Source organism: Pagrus major, chromosome 1 (genome assembly GCF_040436345.1).
Source record: "Pagrus major chromosome 1, Pma_NU_1.0".
Classification (NCBI taxonomy): Eukaryota; Metazoa; Chordata; class Actinopteri; order Spariformes; family Sparidae; genus Pagrus; species Pagrus major.
The window spans coordinates 3,361,690-3,384,382 of record NC_133215.1 but is presented as its reverse complement, the minus strand read 5'-3'; the positions used below and the strand labels follow the sequence as shown (position 1 = coordinate 3,384,382).

At 44.3% G+C, this 22,693-nt stretch overlaps 2 protein-coding genes across 2 annotated transcripts in view; one reads left to right on the top strand and one right to left on the bottom strand.

The window, feature by feature from the left end:
* Positions 1–22,693, bottom strand: part of nup133 (nucleoporin 133) — a 426,297-nt gene that overhangs the window by 379,848 nt on the left and 23,756 nt on the right. The window lies entirely within an intron of this gene.
* LOC141018591 (malate dehydrogenase, cytoplasmic-like) lies at positions 14,563–21,867 on the top strand. Its single transcript, XM_073493560.1, has 9 exons — positions 14,563–14,660; positions 15,774–15,872; positions 16,673–16,769; positions 18,667–18,842; positions 19,829–19,951; positions 20,411–20,587; positions 20,683–20,796; positions 21,142–21,231; positions 21,402–21,867. Exons 1-9 carry the CDS (start codon positions 14,658–14,660, stop codon positions 21,522–21,524), a joined length of 1,002 nt encoding a protein of 333 aa, XP_073349661.1. The 5' UTR covers positions 14,563–14,657; the 3' UTR covers positions 21,525–21,867.

The following is a 22,693-nucleotide window of genomic DNA, read 5'->3' as shown; positions in this document are numbered from 1 at the left end:
CATGACGTCATCTCTGTACCTCAGATTATCTTCAACCTCCGTGTCCATGACGACCTGTGTCACCAGGTGAGTGTGAAGACCAGTGTGAGTGTTAAAGCTAAAAAATTAAAACGACATCATCACATAATCACCAGCACCCTGTCTGACCTTCACTCCCGGAGAGGGATGCTGTCGTCCGGGGGCGTTCGCTGAAGACTCGGTGACTTTTCCTCATTAAATTTAGTGATTTTATTTTCTATCTAAGTTCCCAGAGACATTAACGACAACAACACAATAGTGGAAGGCGACAAAGACACTGTTTTTCCGGACACCAGACATCATGACGGCGACTTTTCGAACATTTGAATTCTGATTTTTTTTCCCCTCATCAGTGTTGTTTGGTCCTGTCAGGTGTCTTTGTGGGTTGAAGTGTGGGACATTTCTCTTTTACTTGACGAGTGAAGGATCTGTGTCGTTGTCAGACTGAACGCCATCGGGCCGTCACACTTTCACAGACGTCGTCTCGCCTCTGTTACGACCTCCGCTGGACGATCAGAGGCAGGACAAACTGTCCCCGAGGAGCAAGATTCCCACGTTGAGAAGGCAGCGCTCCGGTCCTACACAAGGAATACCTTCTTCTTATAACGAGGAGGAGGATGAAGGCCGCGGCGCTGTGACCCGGACCGACGCAGCGATGTGATCTGAGGTGACAGACTGAGAATTCCTCACATTGTTGTTTTCATCTGAGGCCAAACTGCTTTCATGTCCGACTCTGAGGAGGAGGAAGCAGCTCTCCGGCCTTCAGACGGAGGACGACTCGACGCCTTCGTTCCTCCGTCTTCAACCATTAAAGCATTAATCAGCGTACAGACAGCCGGCTCTGGCCCGGCACCAGCACTTTAGGGCGTTTTCTATCAGCGCCATTCCAGGCAGATGGTGGAGTAAGTGTGATTGGCAGGAGAAGTGGAAGAAGCGGCGACGGAGCGGATACTGTTGCCAGGGAGCGTGGGGAGGGGGGGGATAAGAGGGTACGGCGAACGAGGGGGGGGATTGTGGGGCGTGACCAGTCTTAATTATCCCAAAGGGTTGCCAAGTGTTGGCGCTCTGACAAGGTTTCAGAGCCGAGTGATGCCGTTCGAACTCCACCGAGGAGCCCAGAGATGTGATTTGTTTAAATGTAAAGTGACTAATGTGTTTCTGTTTGTGGCCGTCAGCGCTTCTGACAGTCGTTCCCATGAAACAGTAAAAGGGGAAGTATCCAGCGGTTGCCTATCAGAGCATCTGAACAGGCTCCGAGTTCTTAATCCGAGGTTTAGATGAGTTTCCCCGATCCGCCCTGCAAATCCCCGCTGGAATGTGACCGCGTGCACGTCGCCTCCACTGAGATACGGATCGACTGACGAGGCCTGCGGGACGGGCCTCGCGGAGCAGATGAACAAAACCAAACCACCTCCAGGTGGAGATACCGCAGGTGCAGCGTAAACTGCCCGGAGGCACCAAAATGGCGGACGGGTGTTGGGTTCATAGGGGCGAAGAGGAAGACGGCGGCGGCTCAGAGACACCGGGCCGCCCGTCACCTCCCCGGCCTCTCACGCGAGGAGGAGGAGATAACCAGCCATCACAGGTGAGATCACCAACACTCGGGTTCAAGCAGAGGTCAGGAGAAGCTCCCACAATGCTCCTTGTTTTCAGAGAACACACCAGCATTGACCACGGCGGCAAGAAAACCGTCGCTCCGATGCAATCGCGCTTCCTCTCCGCTGTCTGCGTTGTTGTTGTGGCGCTTGCAAAATATTCATAATCCCCACATTGTTGGTCCGCCAGTCATAACAAACAAGCGAGGAGCCGCGGCGCCGACGCCAGCCCAGCCCCAGAATGGTCACAGTCGATTCTGACGACCGAATGGACGCGTTTGTCCTTATAAGTTCAGCGGAGGAGCGATGAAAGCTGCAGCTCGTATCCAGCTCAACGCTCAGGAAACCACATTCCCCACATTCCTCCTGGGTCCTGACAGCCGGCGCTGCTGACAGACGGCTTCACCGAGGATCTCATTACTGCCGATGCACACTCACGGGAAATATTACCATCAACACACTACTTTTGTCTGTCAGGTGTGTGTGTGACGCATATCTGAACGACTGTGACAGGGTGAGAAAGTTACAGAGGCATTCGTCTCAGAGCAGGGACTGAACGCGTCCTCGGTCCTGCATGACATGAAACTGGAGGCAGATTTCACAACAGAGAGGAAAAAACCCTGAAAACATATTTTCTCAATTATCATCAGATGAAGTCCGACGTGAACACAAACGCCTCGAACAAAGCTGGAACAATTTTTGGTTGTTTCAGAAAAGATTTCTGTATTTTTTGTAAGAATAGTTTCTGCATTTCATGATTTGGCTGCAAATTTCTTATAACTGATTTTAGAGGGAACGTTCTGCAGTTTATTTTCTGTAAAAGTCAAAAAATAATTATGAACTGTTTTAATTCTTTTGCAGCAAATCAAAAAAATCCTTCAGCTTTCATCTCAGTGTTGATGCAAGAGACAGAGTTTAGTTTATTTTGAGGAGAAATGTCAGAAGCAAAGAATCAGCTGAAGAAGAAGAAGAGTCATTAAACCGACTGTGAACTTGAAGTGATGATCGATCAGATCAACAGATGAAAACCAGTTTTATTCAGAGGCTGCAGTTCTGACATCAGACACGAGATGAAGCAGGTGAACGCTGTGAGTTCAGATCTTTAGACGAGTTAATAATTAAAGCTGTCTGAGTTGAAGCGAGAGGCCGAGAAGCTCCTCTCTGCTGCTGGAGGAGGAGACGGATGAGCTTCATCATCTGGGTCAGAACGTCAGAACGCTCCCTGAAAACTCACTCTCACTTAAAATACACATGCTGTTTACATCTTACGTGTTCTTACTCCCCAATAATCTGTATTTCTATAAAGATTATTGTCATAATTGCATGTGTATGTGTTGTACATGTATGTGTCAGGTGTGTGTGTGTGTGTGTGTTGTACATGTATGTGTCAGGTGTGTGTGTGTGTGTGTGTGTGTGTGTGCGTGCAGGTGAGTGCAGCAGTCATCCCCTTCCTCGGGCGTTTGTCAGTGAGTGACAGTTAAAGCGGAGGGCGGGAGGACAGACAATGCAGTGTAATGAGAGACGTGGTAAACAGGCTCGGCCTTGCCTCCGTCACCGCCGCCGCGCAGCTAACGTGACATGTCAGCTCCACACCGCGGCGCTTTGTTTACGCCTCACCTGTCAGACCTGGAGAGAGAGGCTGAAGTGGAAAGAGGCTCTCATTAACAGCAGCCGATGATCAACATTTCCAACATGGTGACGAGCCTTCACGTGTAAAACACTCGCGCTGCTTCAGTTCGATCTGATTTTTGTTTTCTTATTGTCAAATTCCAGGTGAGAGCTGCTGATGGGACGTTACTCTGGAGGCATTTCTGGTGATATTTGTAGAAAACCTCTTAACGTGCTCCTGACAGCGATCAATAAATCAAACGCTCTGACAGAAAAACACATCTGTGGCTGTTGCAGGTCTAATAAACCCGACCAATCGTCTGATTCAGCTCGTATGAAACAACTGGACCTGCAACCGGTCTGTCTACCTGAACACTTATCGAGCATGACAGCAGTCTCCCACAGAGCTCGGCGGACGTGTTGCTAAAGCTATTAGCAAACTAGTCACGCAAGAAGTGCGGAGAAAGTGCAGCCAAAGGCTCCTAAAGCTAACATGCTAGCTCGAGTACTAACAATAGCTTATTACATACGTTCATTGTGATAATGTGAGTGAGACGTTAGCTAGGTGGACACAGTTAGCAATGCTAATGATGCACTATGCTCACAGTACAGCAGCTAGCTAACACAGTAGCATTTAGCACAGAGCAACAGATTTGTTTAGCAGCTAACCCTGTTAGCATTGAGCTGTGAGCGCCGGGTAGCCTTTTTGGAGCGAGTTACGTTAGTGGCAGCTATTTTTCTTTTGCTTACATGATTGTGGCATTTGACTGAGTTGTTTATTTATATATTTATTAGTGTAAATAAGCAAAGAAAACTTGGTGAACTTCAGTAGCTGCTAACACAACTCCTGGCTGCCCAGCGAGAGCTCAAAGTCTGAGAGTTTGTTGAATGTGTTTTCAGTTAAATGTGTGAAATACGATGTGGTTACAATATAATAATACAACATAAAATCCAGTTCAAAAATCTCAGAGGCTTTTTGTTTTGTTCCTGACTATGAAGAATCCGTCTCTCAGCCTCCTGGAGCTCTTAAGAAAAGACCGACTTTCTCTCTGGCCGGACAGAGGGACCAGAGCGATGCTAAATTCAGGGTTAGCCGACAAAAATACGCCATCACTACATCACTCTATTATAAGCTCGGTCGGGCTCTTCAGTCGTAGGAGTTTTATCTGTGATAACAGGCTGTGCAACTAAAACTGACTTGACATTAACAAGCATTCAAATTCCTTTTTTAAACCTCTGAATCTATTTTAACTGACATGAATCAAAGTGAAACGACCTCTGCGTCTCTTCCTCGTGAAGGAGGAACCTGCAGATCTTCAGGTGGACGTCTGTTGGTATATTTCTCTGGAGAATCACTTCCACCACTTTTTCCGCACAGCTTGACGGCAACATGAAAAACTGGTTCCTTTCATTTTAATTCTGGCAATTTCTGCTATAATTACACCTGCAGTCTGCAAAATCAGTGTGAGAGTGTGTGTGTGTGAGAGTGTGTGTGTGTGTGTCCTGGATGCGTACTCTAATTGACCGACTGACTGACTGGCTGTTATTTGGCGGGTTAGGACCTGCTGTGCGAATCACTCAAGGCTGCCTAATCATGCATTGTGTGTGCCAGCGATGGCTGCGTGAAGGAATGCCAAACTTGAGCCCGCGGCCCGGTCAGAGGAGTCAGCGCCGGGCCCGGAGGATTCATGCAGGGACAGGCCGCTCGGCTCGGGGTCACGACGGCCCGAGTCACACTTCCCCTGCGTCCTTGTCTCCGTCATCGCCGACATTGTTTGTTACTCGCAGGTCTGTTTGCAAGATGCTTAACCGCATCATCAGTGTACTGAGAGGCCGGAGTGGTGGAGCCAGGCACCGTCACATGGCAGCGGTTACGGGTTTGATTCCCGCTGAGACCACCCATGTTGGAGAAATCCTGCAGGTTCTACGCATGACGGCCTGCATCCCGATCCATGCAGACTTTATTTAAAGTCATGGTCGCTTGTATTATTCATTTTTAATGTACGCAGAGAGTTATTACTGTATTAAAGGAGCAGTCTGTAGTTTTAGTGAAAGAAATGTTAATGAGAAGAGAAACAACATAAAAAAAGTCTTTGTTTTCATGATTATTACATCTGATATTCAGCATTTTTATGATTATTGTAGTCAGTAACTAGTAACTTAAGTTATCAAATAAATGTAGTGGAGTAAAAGTACAATATTTGCCTCCAAAATGTAGTAAAGTGTGAGTGTAAAGTAGCAGAAAATGGAAATACTTTTAATTTTATTGATTTATTTTCTTCTTTCTAGCTTCAAACTGTTTTCTGGGACCTTATTTTCCTCTGAGAGCAGCTTGTTTATTCACTTATGGAATAAAGTTTGTATTATTTCCTCATTAATATTATAAATATTAAAAATCTGAGTTTGAATTTCTTCTCCAAAACTACACATTGCTCCTTTAACTCTCATGAGCTCTGCGCTATTTTGGCCGTATTTTAATGTTGTAAAGAAAATATCCAAAAGTCAAACTTGAGTAATATTAAAGATGTTGTGTTTAAAGGTGCAGTATGTAAGATTCTTAGTTAAAAAAAGTTTGAAGATGAACTAAAGATTATCAACAAAATGTGAAGAAATAAGTTTTCACATTAAGACTTGCCAGAGCTAGCTGGTTAGCATGCTAACTAGCCAGCTCCGGCAAGTGTATTTGCGTATGACTGAAATCTTACATATTGCACCTTTAAATATTACTTTGGTGAAGGTGAAAGTCACCCATATGAAAAGTACTCGAGTAGTATCTGATATTAAATGTACTTTAGTATATCAAGTAATTTTCTGGCAATATGTGTACTTAAGTATTAAAAGTACAAGTAAATGTTACATATATATGAAATGTGAGGAACCTGAGCTTAATTTAAAGTTTTATAGCAAAGTGTCAACATCCTGTTTTCAGTGTATGAGGTATAACTGAGTCTGAGAAAATGTTACCGGGTCATCACCTGAAGGAAACATCATCACGGTGCTGCTCGGACTTTCTGCTGTTAACTACAGGATGTTTGTCTGAAGCTAAAACATTAACAGGAACGACCTCGTTAAACTTCTGGGAACAGACAGACAGTCAGAGGAGCACTAACATCTCCACAGATCCTCCAGCTTCACTTCTGAAATCAATTCTTCATTCATGTAGCGCCCCCTGCTGGCAGCAGGCAGGACAGACACAGTCAGGTGAGTCAGCAGACAACCAGAGCCACTGGTTCACTTTTTAAATGCATAATTAGTTAAAATGTGCTTTAATAAAGTAGCTCTCACTGAGAGATGTTACATAACAACTGAGATGAATGAATGTTGATGCACCATAATGATCTTTCTGACCTGTCAGACCCAGCACCAGATAAAACCCAGGCTGGTGTCAGAGACAGCAGAACGATAACGAGACTTTAAATTATCATCAGTTTACTGGGTTTTCTTTCAGTAAGATCACTCTGTCAGATTTTAGTGTTAGATACCAACGTTTTAATGTGAAAACTGATCCCAGAGCAGAGACGTTTGGGATCAGGTGTATTGATATTCATGTATCGATCCACACACCTGCTGACACCTTCTGTAGCAGGGAGCAGTTTTGAGTACCGAGCCGGGTGTTTGTGCGTCACAACTGTGTGAGATGCAATCAGAAAACTTTACAGGTGCGTAGCTGAGATCAACATGGAGGCAGAGTCTGCAGATGGAGGTGTTCTCGTGTTATATTGTCGTACATATTGATGCCAGAGGACAAAATGGCTGAACGTTAACTCCTCCAGTGATCTTCTTCTAGTCACCTTTAACCTCGTGCGTTAAAGTTAAGTTTCCTCCCAGCAGCGTTGCCCTGAACCGACCCTGAAGCCTGCATGGACCCGTCCCCTCTGACCGTATCAGACGTTTGGCGCCGTGACTCACTCATCCATGTAGATTTCACAGAATGGACCCGAGAGCAGCGGGTCCCCTCATCCAACATCCTGCCAGTGTTTTCATGTCCTCCAGGACTCGGCTCGTAACTATGCTGGCCGGTAATGACAAAATAAACACATGAGCACGGATCAGTCCACAATGTAAACACAGTCAATTATACACAGCTGCTGCTGGCGGGAGCACGGTTAATTACAGGAGCTCGTGTTCGGGTCGATGTAAAGGTGGTTTGATAGAAAGCAGCTGACACTGCACCGCTCTGGCACTTTTACATTTAGTGCTTTGTTTTATGTATAAAATCTACAAAAAGACTTTAACATCGTTGATTTTAGCGACTCGTATTTGACCTCAGAGACCCGGACGTGACCTCGACGTGACCTCAGTGATTTGTATTGAACACACACACACACACACACACACTGTAAAACATGTCTGAAAAGTGAAGCCAATGCTGAAGCGCCTGAAACCTGCAGTCTTTCTACTGTCCAGCAGGGGGCGACTCCTGAAGTCTGACTATATTTAAGCTTATGAGAAAATGAGCCTATCACCTCAGTTAATCAGTTTCCTAACGAGTTTATGGTCTCAGTCTCTAGTTTCAAGTCGTCTTCAACACAACATGATGTTTGTTTGTGAATTAAAATCCAATTCATACTAAAATAGAGGAAGAAGCAGCTTTCGTCCAAATATTTAGTTATTTAAATGAGATGCTGGCTCAAAACTACACTGATTTACACTGATGAAAAGAAAAAAAGAAAAACTTCATGTAGAACATTTGCCGAATTTACAAGAAGACTCAAATAAGTCAGAATCAGTCAGAGACAGCGTTTCACACAGTTTATAAAGTGTCTCCAACTCAACAACTCACTAAACTGAGACATTTGTTAAGGGAGTCTGGGGACAAAGAAGTCGCCTATACTGGTTACTGTTTAGTGTATCTGTAAAATGTGACATGTTTAGATCAATAAAATGTTTCTTCTTTCATAAATTGAGTGTAAATGGTGAAATCAGTGTAAACAGTGTGTTCAAACAGCTGCTAAATGTTGGCAGGTCAGACTTTAGCACTGTAGACACAGAAGCAGACAGGCTGGTGCAGCCATGCTGCCACAAACTGACACTTTCTACAAGGAAACACACAACTTACTGTTTTCATTTAATGCCGAATTTACAGGAAGGAGACAATGATTCAGAATCTGTTGTTGATGTTTCACAAAGTTTCATTTTTAAGTTCTTCTTCTCCGACAACTCTCAAAATCATGTGATTTGTTAAGGGAGTCTGGTGATGTTCTTAAATGTGCTGTCGGTATCCACATCTGAGCTAAAAATAAAAACACTGAAGGAGGATCCGAGTCTGTTCTGACGACTTTCTAAGAAGTCCAGTGGATCTCTGAGGTCCACTGAGGCGTTCACGTCTCTGCAGCAGAACCTCCCTGTCAGCCCTGACTGACTGCAGCAGTTCCTCTGTGTCCTCATGTGACCCAACCACACACACACACACACACACACACACACACACACACACACACACACACACACAGAGAGAGAGTTTTGGGTTGGAGCAGCCCATAATATCGTTTTTCCCCTGCAGTGACGTCATCGACTCCCACACACGCACACGCACGCACGCACACACAGATTTACAGCCTCCATCATCTCATCAACGTTCATCTACACCTGTGATCACACACCGGAACCTGAGCGGCACCGTCAGCTGCTATTTACGTCCTCAGAATCTGATTAAGAGACTAGACTGACTGCAGTGTGTGCGTGCGTGCGTGCGTGTGCGTGTGTGTGCGTGCGTTTAAAGGTAGGGGTGGAGGTGTGTGAGAGAGTCCCGGGCTCTCTCTCTCTCTCTCTCTCTCTCCTCTCTCTCTCCCGGTACCGCGTCGGACCGAGCCGCCATTTCTGCTTTGAGAGCTGAAGTCACCGGTCATCAGTGAGCGGCACCAGAACCCCCGGGCGGCACCATGCTGACTCTGCTGACCTCCATGTACCTGGTGGTGCGGGCGGTTTCCTCGCAGGTGAGTTTGAACGCAGCGCAGCCGCTTCGGTAGGTGGGCACGCAGCTGACCGGGCGTCCTTGAACGCAGCATTCTGGAGCTTTTAAACTGGACTCGGCTTCATTTTCTCTCCCGAACCGAGTCAGACAGTCACAACGTGTCATCGTCATGTGTTCATCTGCAGAGGGGGCGAGCTGACGTGACAGGTGACAGGTGACAGGTGACAGGTGACAGGTGTGTTGTGTGTTTGTTCGCGGGCCTTTGCTGTCGGACTCCAGGTGTGAACATGGCGGCCGGCACCTCTCGGGACCTCGGCAGGTCCCGTCATCATTAATTCAGTGCGTCGTCTTCACCTGGCAGCTCTGCGAAGGTGTTTACCGCCACAGCGAAGCGCGCGGGAGGAAACACCACCACGTCCGGTTAGGTCCTTCAAAATAAAAGACCTGAACGAGACCACTGAATAGCTTCATCGTGCGCCTGCACGTGTGGACTGTGTAATGTAACTAAGTACAGGGAAATATTTTTACTCCACTACATTTATGTGACGTCTCAAGTTACCATTTACAGGTGATGAATGTAACTAAGTACATTTACTCAGGTAGATTTCTCTGCAGCACGATACACAGACGTCCTAATGTCAAAACTGTTATTTCTTCACGTTCTGTTGATAATTTAATGATTTAAAACACAATATCTTTATTTTAACTCAAGTTTGACTTTTGGATATTTTCTTCACAACATTCAAAAAATGGTCAGAATAGCCCAGAGCTCATAAGAGTTAAAGGAGCACTGTGAAGAAATTTAAACTCAGAATTTTAATATTTATAATATTAACGAGGTAATAACACAAACTTTTCTCCATCAGTGAATTAACAAGCTGTTCTCAGAGGAAAATAAGGTCCCAGAACACTGTTTGAAGCTAGAAAGGTGGCAGGGTCCGCCACATATAAACAAAGTAAAACAGTATAAAGTGTGTTGTCCTTTAAGGTCAGTTTGTTTATTCAGTTTATTCAGTCATGAAAACAAAGAGAGTTTGTTTATTTAGTTTGTTTAGGCAGAAATAAATCAGCCAATGAGGATCTTTCTCTGCTCATTAAAATATTTAAATAAAAAATAAATAACAATAAAAATATTTCCATTTTCTGCTACTTCACTACATTCTGGAGGCAAATATTGCACTTTTACTCCACTACATTTATTTGATGACTTTAGTTACTAGTTACTTTGCCGGCTGCATCAGAGCCAAAGTAACTTTATTTAATTTATCAGCAAACACCGATTACAATAATCATAAAAATGCTGAATATCAGATCTAATAATCAGCCAAGTCAATAGTCGGTCACCACTGATACTCGATACTTCGCTACATTTATTACCAGAAAATTACATGTGAGACTTGAGTACATTTAATATCAGACACTTAAAGACCACAAATCAAATAATCAGCAGATTAAACCAGAATAAAATGAATTATTTTTAGTTGCAGTCATATACAAAGTATTTCAACTTCATGACATCAGATACACCGGTGTTAAAGTCACAGGGGACAATTTAAAACATTGAGTTTGACTTTCAATACTTTAGAGATTTAACATGTGGCATCATTCAATCCTGGTTGTTCTGATAAAGTCTCTGAAACTTTTAGTAGATTTGGAAAAACAACAAAACAAAACAGCAAAAACTAATTAGGGGGTTTATTATAATGTTGCATCTTCTGCCCTCTGGGAGCCACTTTCCACTCAGTCATCATATATTAATCCCTAAGACTTAAAATACAAAAAGATATGTTTTTTTAGACGAATAAAGACGAGATGATTAGACAAGACAGAATTTTATTTATCCTGAGGGAAAATTGTGGTGAGGAGGCTGCAGTACAACGTCAGGAACACGGCTTCATCTAACTATTATCTACATTATTAATCAATCTGATGATTATTTTCATGATTTATTTAATCGTCTATGAAAATGTCAAAAGATTAAAAAAGATCCCAGAGCACAAAGTGACGTCTTCAAATCACCTCTTTCGTCCAAAAAACAATCCAAAACCCAAAGACTCATTTAGAAACATTCATTTATTTTCATAAATAACAAACAAAAGCAGCAAATACTTTCATTTAATAATCTATGAGATATAACGTCGGCCTTTATTTACATAAATTAGATAAGATGAAACTTTATTAACCCAAGATAAACCAAGAAATATGAATAATAAAGATGCTTTTAAGCTAAATATAACTAATAATAATATAATATGTGTAAAAATCAAACCGAGCAGCAGTGTGTGTGCTCTTATTTTGGAGGCCGTGCTTCCTGTCTGTGCCTGTGCTGCTGCAGCAGGCCCGGCTGCAGATTATCAGCACCACGGTCAGCTCCTGCCAGCTGAACAGAACTGCAGCCTGTTTTAGCTCCGAGCAGCTTTACAGAAACTGAACCCGGCAAACTGCAAACGGATCCAACATGGCCGCCGGCCGGTGCCCTTGATGGGCTGAAGGATAAACGATACCGATTGATCGCCTGTGAAAGAACATCCACCTGCTTCACTTTCACTCCGAGCCGGCTCCTCTCAGGGGGACAGAAGTATGTGGACGCACACATAGATTATCATTGTAAGCTTTGGCGTTAAAGGGACAGTTCACCCCAAAATCTAAAATCCATGTTTCTGCTCTTACCTGAGGTGTTGTTTGTCCATCCAGATTGTTTTAGTGTAGTTACAGAGTTCTGGAGATATCAGACAGCACTTTAAAGGCACAGTTCACCCAAAAAATCAGTCATTATCTACTCATCCCCCACGCTGGGTGAAGTTTCATAGTCCACTAAACATTTCTGGAGCTTCACAGCAAAACAGCGTTACAGCACTTCTACTGAAGGAGCTGGGGACTTGTTTTAAAATGTTAAAAAACAACCAAAAAAAAAAATAAAGTGGCTCCATACGGCTCGTCTGCTGTAATCCAAGTCTCCAGAAGCCCCGAGATCCTACAGTGATTTGGAAAGACCTCACAGGGCGCGAAATGATGAAAACATATAATATCAACCTCGTGTCTCCTCCAACAGCAGCGACAACAATATTTAACATCTTTGATTGTTTGTCTTTATGTAAATATGAGTTTAAATAACGTTTCCCTCTCATACTGATGAGTTTTAGTGTCCCATTAATGTTGAAATTCAGTTTTAAATGCATTTGTCTCAGAAAAGATTAAACCAATTCCATGAATTTGGATTAAAAAATACTAAAACTTTCTCCTCAAAGCTCCTCATTTCTCCTTTAACCTCCTGATTGTTGAGTGTTATCTGGGTGATGTCTGAACTTTGGGCTCTATAAATGTCAGCAGATCAGACGGCTCAGCTGAGCTCAGACTTACCTCCTGCAGGTTGCAGGCTGGACAACCTGATGAACCGACAACTGAACTCCACGACTTACCGTCGTCTGGGCAGTGAACTTGACCCCGACTGACCTCTCACCTTTGACCCTGTTCTGCAAACAGCCAGAATAATCCACAGTTTTCAATCCAAATGAAGCTCGGTTTGATTCTGTTGTATCAGGATGGTAACAGATAATAAAACCATAACAATCTACAGGGCAACATGTAATTTTTGCAATTTAAAGGAGCTCTGTGCTGCTGAGACGAGCCACTCGAGAACGTGCAGAAGGTCACATCCTTTGGACTGTCGTGGGAAAACCGACCCGAGTCACGAAGAAATCCAGTCCAGCAACATTAAACAGCCTCACAGGCTTGTTTGCATGATGACACTCTGTTTTACTGTGAACTGTTTTCTCCCTGCATGATGGTCTCTGTCTGTACCTGAAGAGGTGACAGTCCGATAGTAAACAACACCAACAAGGCCAGAATCAGCTACTACGACCGCTAACTGCACAGTTAACTGAGCATGTTAGCTAACAGCAGCTACAGTTAGCATTAAGCAGCAGTTAGCAGTTACTCTGGTGATATGCTGCCCCCCCATTTGTTTTGGAGTTGAACCAATTCTGGCCCATTCTTACATGTTGCAGCTTTAAACCTCCAAAAATCCCCAGAGAAAATAACAAGGACTGGACCTCGGTGTCGTTATTAGCTAAAGATAATATCTCCAAATCTTTGTTGCAAGGGATTTTAATGAAAAGAAAAGGTTTAATTTTGACATCAGACGACACAAAATACACACAAGATCACTTAGAAATACGTGATGACAACATGAAGCCAAGTTGTTTCCGCTTCGTGGGACCTTTAAGTGACTTAAAGGATCATTATGTGAAGCTGCTTAGCTGCAGAGGAATGTTGTTTGTTCACGGTGCTGCTCGTCGTACTTCCTCCTGAGGACATCAGTGTGTGTGTGTTCATGAAACCTGGTCGATACGTCTCATGTGGATGAGTTAAAACAGTGTGATCATCTGGAAACCAGCTGAACAGTTATAAACCATTAGAGGATGGTTTTAGTTACTCTCCAGGGTTTCCAGTAGTTTGTGTTGGTGTTCTGGATTATAAGTGGTTCTTGAGGTGGATCCAGTGGGTTCCATGCCATGCAAGGTTTGAAGATCTTGAGGTGATTTCATTCCTGAGGATGTTCTTGGGGTTATTTATGTGTTTAGGGAGTTCCAGGTGAGTTCCAGGAGTTGTTGATGGGGCTCAGAGGGTCGTTGACATTTTAATTATTTTTGAGGAACTTGAGGGGGGCTGCATGGACTTTTGGAGAGATTCAAGCGATCCCTTTTGAGTTAAAGGTCCTTAAATAGGTTGCAAGAGTTTTTGAGGAGGTTCTGAGGGTCACTGGAGGTTTCGGTTGAGTTAGAGGTTCTGCCAGATTCTTCTGGGTCTTTCACATAGGGAGTTTTTAAGAGAACCTTTGCAATGTCTTGAGGTTTTTTGAAGGATTGAAGGGATCCTTAATGGATCATAGTTCTTAATGTTCTTCAAAAGTTTTTTTGATTTGCCTTGTAGGGTTTCCAGTGGTTTTTGAAGGCCTCATGAGGGATCACTGTAGGAGGCTGACTTCAAATGTTGACTTCAAGCGGGTGCCAGGAGTTCTTGGAAGTTTTTCAGAGGGTTTTAAGAAGATAAGTTATTCTTGAGGATTTCTCCTTTTGTATTATTTATATTATAAATCATCAATTCCTTTACAGTTTACGAGGCATTGAATAAAAACAGATCCAGAGCACAACACAGCCTGTGTCATTCTGCAGGACACGCGGTGCAGTTCCGCTGTCGGCCACAAGGTGTCGCCAAAGTGCCGCTTCCTGACTCTCCGTTGAAAAGGGCCCTTTTTCAGAAAATCCACTACCGTATATGGGCAGAGGTGGGCGCGGTGTGACGAGCGCGGTGCATCATGGGAGGCCGTGTTTCTTTAGTCGAGGCGGCCGGGTCGAAAAGCCTGCGTTCGTGTCACGAAAAGACTACAAGTCCCGTAGTGGGTGTGCGACGAGCCGTTTCACCGCCTGACTGTACAGCACCAGGACAGAGGTGACCCTTCAGCTAGTCCGAGGCAGCGCAGGGAGAACAGGCACCGCAAGCACCGCAAGCACCGAGCAAAAATGGTAAGATGGAGCCTCAGCTGCGAAATGACCGATCGAAAAGTTGTGAATAATATGAAAGACGTCCTCTGTTAGCGTCCCGTCATCCGTGAAACAGATCAACGGTTTACAGGAGGATGCACCGGAGTTGACATTGACGAGAGGGCGACGGCGACATCATTTAATTTAACTTTACCGGCTTTATTTTGAGGTTTTCTGTCCGCTGAATTCATCACCAGAGCTGCCAACCGTGATGAAACCATCCAGATGAGGGTTTAATTAAAAATATTACAGACGGACGGACCCGGAGATGTAAGCTAACGTTAGCTTCCGCAGCAGAGGGTGCATATTTGTTTTCGGCTGTTTCAACACTTGCTCGTCCGCTGTGCTTTCATTCATCCGCCTCCATTTTAATGAGCAGGCTGTGGCGCGGCGGCAGCGTCAGGTTACATCATCGGCCTGGTCTTTGATTGAGTCGGGGCAACCAATCAGGAGAGGTAATCGTCCGTTTGAGTCTCCGTTTAAAAAAACGACAATTCAAGAAATCATTGCTTGTCGGACATGTTGCGACCAGTGAGAATATATTTCAATGCGATTCACGAATGTACAGGAAACACGCTTTAATTCGGCTGCCACAAAAATCACTGTGCACCATTTGTCGTGATTAAAATCCGCTCTCGTTCTGATTAATCGCGTCAAATTCATTCATTAGCTCGCACGTCAGAGAGTTGTGTGCTCAATGAGAGAAGCTGAAGGTTTTAGGAAGTTAACGTGCTGACTGATTGATGATATGCACGCCGAATTAAAGAGAGGCATCAAATACTCAATCAGAGGTTAAAATCAAACTGAAAGTCCTTCCCATCCTTGTCAACATGCAAGGTCATTCTACTTTGAGCCATTTTCTAAATGGAGTTTGGTGTGAAGTCCTCATGCAGAGGACAGATTCCACAGGAGGAGGAGGAGCTGCTGATAATGGCTGTTTACCAGCAGTGAGGATTTCATCCGTTAAGTGTAGGCTGTACAATATGAGGGAAAAGTGATCCAGCCGGTTCAGACTGACAATGCTTATAACTGCTGCCTCCTCACATCCCTGATCCAGGTCAATGACACAAACCACTCCTGTTTGTTTCCCTCCAGGCTGAACCAATCCGTGTTGTGGTGACCGGCGCTGCTGGCCAGATCGCCTACTCCCTGCTGTACAGCATCGCCAAGGGAGATGTGTTCGGCAAGGACCAGGTAAGACTGAGCCTGAAGTCTGGTTATATAATCTGCAGCAGCAGCAGCAGAAGCAGCAGCAGCAGCAGAGCCCCCTTCCCCCTGCAGCCGATCACTGCACAGCCCAGCTGGACGATGCACTGTGTGGAGCCTGACTGTTACATAAAGGACTCATCATGAATAATACATGTTTAAATGTGGGGATGCCTTCGTATGATTGGAGCTCTGATGAGGGATGAAATGCAGAAATGAAAGAAAGGGGACATTGTAAGCCTCCAAACAGACCATCATATTTTATAAATGTTGTCTTTTTTTTAGGTCATCACAGCTCTACTGTAATCCTGCATTTAGCCAAGGAAAGCATGCATGTTGACCTGTAGGGGGCGCCATCAGAAGGATCAGGCTCAGCTAGAAATGTGTTTAAAAATTCATGGTGGTGTCTGGATGTGCTGTAATGCATGTTTAATGCATGCCGAATTAAAGAGCGTCAACATTTACTTCACAAAAACTCAAATGAAGCTGAATGTAATTTCAGTTCCTGCCATCATGCGAGGTCTGGCTACTGTTGAAGCTTTTTATAATGGGCTTTGGTGATAAGTTGTCTTATCTTCTGAGCAGTGTTTCAACCTTTCATGAAAGTTGTGGAAATAGATTAGAAGTGATTCAGTTTGAATGTTATTTAAAAGCTTCCAGGCTCTGATCGGCTCCTTGTCTCCATGTTCTGACTCTTCGTTTCACTTTTTCCTCTGTAAATAAAATGTTTGGTGCCTGTTCGGTTGATTTTCAGGTGATAACTTTTGTTGTCCCTTTTTGTTTTTCAGCCAATCATCTTGATCCTGCTGGACATCCCCCCCATGCTGCCGGTGCTGGAAGGAGTCGTCATGGAGCTGCAGGACTGCGCCCTCCCACTGCTGAGGGGTGAGACAACACTGTGTTACTGTGTTGTGATTAAAAACAATCTTAAGTTGAAGGTTTGACCAATTTTTTTTTTTTTTTAAGTCTGATTATAATATTTTAATAATAGAGGGAGTGTTTCCTGTGGTGTTCTTATCAGGAGGGAAAATATGTGGTTTAATCATGAGATGATGCAGCAACACACACACCACTGTCAGTAGTAGACGTAGTGGTCCAGGTTCAAGGTACAGTGGTGAGGATATGATGTTTTTCTGTAGAATCGATGAGCATTAGAGCCAATGATGACGTGTGTCAGTCAGTGTGTTTACATATAAACAAAAGGCACGTGTGTGATGACGTGTGTCATACACCAGCGACCTCCGTGTTCCCCTCAAAACTCTGATTTACACTAAACAAAACCAAAGTACCAAGTAAAACGACCAGAGTAGATCTGAAGCACCAGCTCAGATGTTTAAAAAGAGGCAGGACGTTCTTCAGAAATGCAGCTAGTTTACATTCAGTGTTTGCCTCATGAGTCTGTAATAACAGTGTAAGTTTAAACATAGATGGAGGATTTTCTTGACCTTTCTAACATGATACTCGTCCTCGAGGCAGTCGTCAGCACATAAATTAAACTGATGGACTGTTCATTTGTGCTAGAAAACGTTTACTAAACTAAGCAGGACGTATCTTCACCTTTTTAGATATTAAAATGTCCTTGTCAGGCTCCTGTAGTCGAGGTTATCGTGGGTACAACTAGTTTAAAGTTAAACCAACATCATCAGACTGAAGGAACCTGCGTCAGTCAGAACTACAGCTGCTGTCGACCGTACATGTCTGAGCTGCTCTTGTTCCATCTGGAGCACATTTTAATGCAGCACACAATGTCCTTACGGGTGTGCGAGTGTGTTATTTGTCCTTCATAACCTCCTCTGTCTGTTGCTGCTGCTGTGGGGAGGAGGAGGAGGAGGAAGGAGGATCTGAAATGAGGCCTCCTGGTTGGCCGGTGGTTCAGGCACCACGGCAGCCAATCAGAACAGTGGTGGGACAACAATGAACGGAGGGGAAGTGAACCTTGACTGAAGTTCAGTCTGATAGCAGCGGCTACTTCTAATAAGCAGACACCAAAACACCTTATCGCCAGGATGAGATGAGACGGCAGGAGTTTATCTGAAGTAATCTGAGATCAGAACCTGAGATTTAAAGAGTCTGAGGATGTGAAAACACTCAGACAGTAGAACAATGTACAGAAAAGGTCGAGGTGTTGTTTTTAAAAAATCAAAGAATCTTATCAGGCCTAATCCATCACCTTATCAATATGTTCCCCAGCAGGGCCTCTGTTATCTGTACAGAGCAGATAAGATGTCTCTCTGTTCTACAGGAAGTTAATCTGTAAAATGATTTGGAAAAATAATGCCTCTAACGATTATTTTCATTATTGATTTTGTCTGCTGATTATTTTCACAATTAATTGATTAATTAAAAAAAAATGTTAGTCCAGAACTTTCCTCAAAATCTTTCCTAAATAATAAAAACCTGGACAAACGTACTGTATCCTGCTGTGAGGGCTTAAATGATGGTTTTTAAAAGTTAAAAATCCGCAGATCTGAACACAATTTATACTAATGATATAAATAATGAGACACTAATACAACTATTGCACCAAAGTTAATATTAATACGTATATGCAGGTTTTTTAAATGCCGATAACCAACAAATAATTAGCGATTGACTGTTTTTCACTTTGCCAGGAGGTAATTTGAGAGAGTAAATCCTGATTATATACATTCACAAGCCTCACAGAATCCAGATGTGAGCAGGTGTCAGTGGGTTCTTTGGTCAGTGTGAAAGAGTTAATCGTCCTTGATAAAGAAATGAAGTAAATCAATGCTCAACGCCTCCCTCTCCTCCTCCTCTACAGAGGTCATCCCCACTGACAAGGTGGAGGTGGGCTTCAAGGACATCGACGCCGCCATCTTGGTGGGCTCCATGCCCAGGAAGGAGGGGATGGAGAGGAAGGACCTGCTGAAGGCCAACGTGGCCATCTTCAAGACTCAGGGATCCGCCCTGGACAAGTACGCCAAGAAGACCGTCAAGGTGACGCTTCAGCCCTGCATTTAGTTTCATTTAATTATGATCCGATCAGGATGGATCTGTTATTCAGGAAACATTGTGCACTTTGTCTGAAGGCCACTGGGGATTTTAGTTGTACTATTCTTTTACAGAACGAGGAAGTGAAAGTGTTTATCGGCGCCTCGTGTCTCCGGACAGAGCTGACTGTGTCTCTGCTGTCACGTTAACTCTCACAGCAGCTTTAAGTTCCTGCAAAGCTCTAATCTGCCTCCAGAGCCGAGCGATCAAAGGTCCTCTGTGGGTTCATTTGTAGTAAAAAGTCCAAAGCATGTAAATCAGCAGGAGGGCCTCTAATGACCCGGAGTCCTCCATGAGGCCCGGCAGCAGTGTGACAAAAGAGTTGAGTCGCTACTGACGTCAAAGGTCAGAGCTTCACATGTAGAGGAGAGAAAACAGCCTGATGTTGAACCCTGTGAGGCCTTTAACACTGAAAACAGGATTTACATTTACTCTGTGCAGTTGTGTTGGTGTGTTGGATTCTGGGAGAATGTGACAGAAAAGCAGCACGACTAAGGAAGTGTTGACTGGAGATGAACTGTGTTAGAGCTCATTTTTAAAACACATCTCAGTATAAAGATTATTAAAGGAGCAGCGTCTGACTTTACATCCTCTGTAGACCTGGTAGACTCCAGCTGTTTGGTGAAAACTTAACATGTAAAATCTTTTTCTTCAGATTCATGACATGAGACTTCATGACAGTTTCTTCTGCTCTGAGATGTTTTTCATATGATGTCAGAACCTGAATGTTTTTCACCTGATAGCTGCACTCTGAGATGTCACCAGTATCTCAGACGTTGATGATCAGATTGAGATGAAGGATGCATCATAATGTAGCTCTAAGATGGCTGCCGTTCAGTAAACAGTGTTGATGACGTGCGCTCACCTGGCCGCCCACCTGTGTTTAAACAAAACAGCGTCAGTCTGATGGACATGTTTGATTTCCCTGTCAGGTCCTGGTGGTTGGAAACCCAGCGAACACCAACTGTCTGATCGCCTCCAAGTCTGCTCCATCCATCCCCAAAGAGAACTTCTCCTGCCTGACCCGACTGGACCACAACAGAGCCAGCTCCCAGGTACAGAACAGCTGATGTCTGTTTGTGCTTCAGATGTTAAATTATCTTCATCGCTGATTTTTATTAAAAATGTGGACGGAGCTTCAGGGTCTGATGAGTGAAACCAATGTGGAGGCGACTTAAACCTGCATTATTTCTAATGTCCTGCAGGGGGCGACTTCACTGGTTTCAAAAATACATCTCTGTATGTAAGCTTATGAGAAAATGAGCTTACTTCTCACTTGATTTGTGACCTTTTTTAAGCCTAAATCTTCACCGTAGCTGCTAAGTTAAAAGCGTCAGCGTGCACCCCGTCTGAAGATAGATTTATCTGGGTGCACGAGCTCGACCGCACGTTGAGGGTGTTTTGTCTTGTGTTGTTGGTGGTTGCTCCTCTGAGGGAAACAGGAAGTGATCCAGTTGTCGTTGCAGAAGCAGCAGCGACAATAACTCTGCTGTGTGTCCGTCCCTCACCTGCAGGTGGCGATGCGTTGCGGCGTTTCCTCTGACAACGTGAAAAACGTCATCATCTGGGGAAACCACTCCTCCACCCAGTACCCCGACGTCCACCACGCCAAGGTCACCGTCCAGGGCAGCGAGATGGGAGCCTACGATGTCGTCAAGGACGACGCCTGGCTCAGAGGAGACTTCATCTCTGTGAGCGCTCGCTGCTTCTCGTTCTGTTGAATCCTGAAAAATAAAGTGTTTCTGTCCTCGTTTCAAACCTCCTCCTCTTCATCTTCCTCCTGCAGACGGTGCAGCAGCGCGGTGCCGCTGTCATCAAGGCCAGGAAGCTGTCCAGCGCCATGTCTGCTGCCAAGGCCATCTGCGACCACATGAGGGACATCTGGTTCGGCACCAAGGAGGTCAGTGTGGACGCAGAGACGAACGGCTTAGTTTGGTTCTGAAAAAGTTTCAAGGACTTTTATTGACAGATTTTCCAGTTTGTAAGATCCTGTCTTACTCTGAGTGTCTTCGTCTGTTAGTTCTCACGTTTTACTGAAGCTTCATTACAAAAATATTCACACCAAAGATGATTATTTTTATTTTGAAAGGAAAGGTTCTGGATGTTTCTGGAGCATCTGGACCTCCTCCTTTAATTCAGACAGACTCACTTGGTTTCTTTTAGTCTTGACTAGAGTTAATGTTCAGATCTCTTCTAAACATTTTACTAAAGCACTGACTGAAGCTGTCGTGTTTCCTGCTGACAGGGTGAGTTCATCTCCATGGGCGTGTACGCTTCTGGAAACACCTACGGCATCCCAGAGGACCTCATCTACTCCTTCCCCGTCCAGATCAAGGTGAGTCCGTCCAATCGGCTTTTACTTCACCAGCAGTATACACAACAAATACCTGTACACATCCAGATGTCACAAAATACAAACTTATGGTTCAAAATAATAATATGCCCCAAATATCGATGATCAGTTAGATTCAAATCCTCGACCTTGTTTCTCTCTCTCGCCCACAGAACAAGACCTGGAAAATGATTGACGGACTCTCCATCAACGACTTCTCCCGCGCCAAGATGGACGCCACAGCGGCCGAGCTGGTGGAGGAGCGCGACACCGCCCTGGACTTCCTGGGCCAGTGACTGTCGAGCCCTGCTGGCCAACAGCAGCAACAGCACCCAGACCAGCTGAAGGCTGGCTGCTCGCGGCTCTGAAGAAGAAACCCTCCACTCTTATTAACCGTCCCAGCTGCCGTCTGTGTGTGCGCGCGTGTGTGTGTTGTGTGTGTGCGTGTCACGGTGTGTGTGTCACGAGGCCACTTCTTCAGGTTTTCAGAAAGCCTGTTTAAAACCACATCCTGGCCTCCGTGTGCAAGACACCGAGAGAATGTCTCCGTTGGTAGATGAAAACACACACTAGCTGTTCAGAACCTGTAACGGATCAAGTTATCACCAATAAAACATCAAAGAAACTGACCGACCAAAACCAGGCCTCGTCTCCTTCATGTCCACGTCTCGTTAGACTACGTTCACCACTGAGCTGCAGGAAGTCATCACAGGAGAACACGGTGGAAGTTACACTCACACAGCTGCTGCAACAGCGTCCAGATTACAGCGTCTTATCACGGAGCAAAAGTTAAATATTCTCGTTGGAAAGAAAAGTTTATTTGTCTCTTTCAACAAGAAAACAACTGAAACTGCTTCACATTAAGACATTTAAAGGAATAGTTCACCCCAAAAAGTAAACTCGGTCATCATCTCCTCCCACATGATGATATAAAGTCAGGTGAAGTCTCGTAGTCCACAAAACATTTCTGGAGCTTCACAGTAAAACAGAGTTGCAGCGTTCTGCTGAACAACTGAAGCAGCTGGAGACTTGATTTTAAAATGGAAAACAACTGAAAAAAAAGGTCTCCATACAGCTCGTCTGACGTAATCCAAGTCTCCAGAAGCCACGAGATCCCAAACTGATCTGAAAAGACGTTATTTAGACCCTTTATTTAGCGGAAATCTTCACTGTAGCTAAGTGGGAGCATCAAGTGTGTAAATAACATCTTTTTAAGTAAATTTTGGATCTCAGGACTTTCTGTCAGCGTGGAGGGAGGAGATGATGACTGAATTATCATTTTTGGGTGAACTTTCCTTTTAAAGACGACATGAAATGTAGAGGTAAACAGGGAAGTATAAAACAGCACAGAGAATTTAAAAGAATAAAAATTATAGTAATGAGTAAATGGCCCCTAATTTCTTAATTAAAGACGGTGACATAATATGTTTTAGCCACGATAAGGCTGTCAAATCATAAAGGTCAA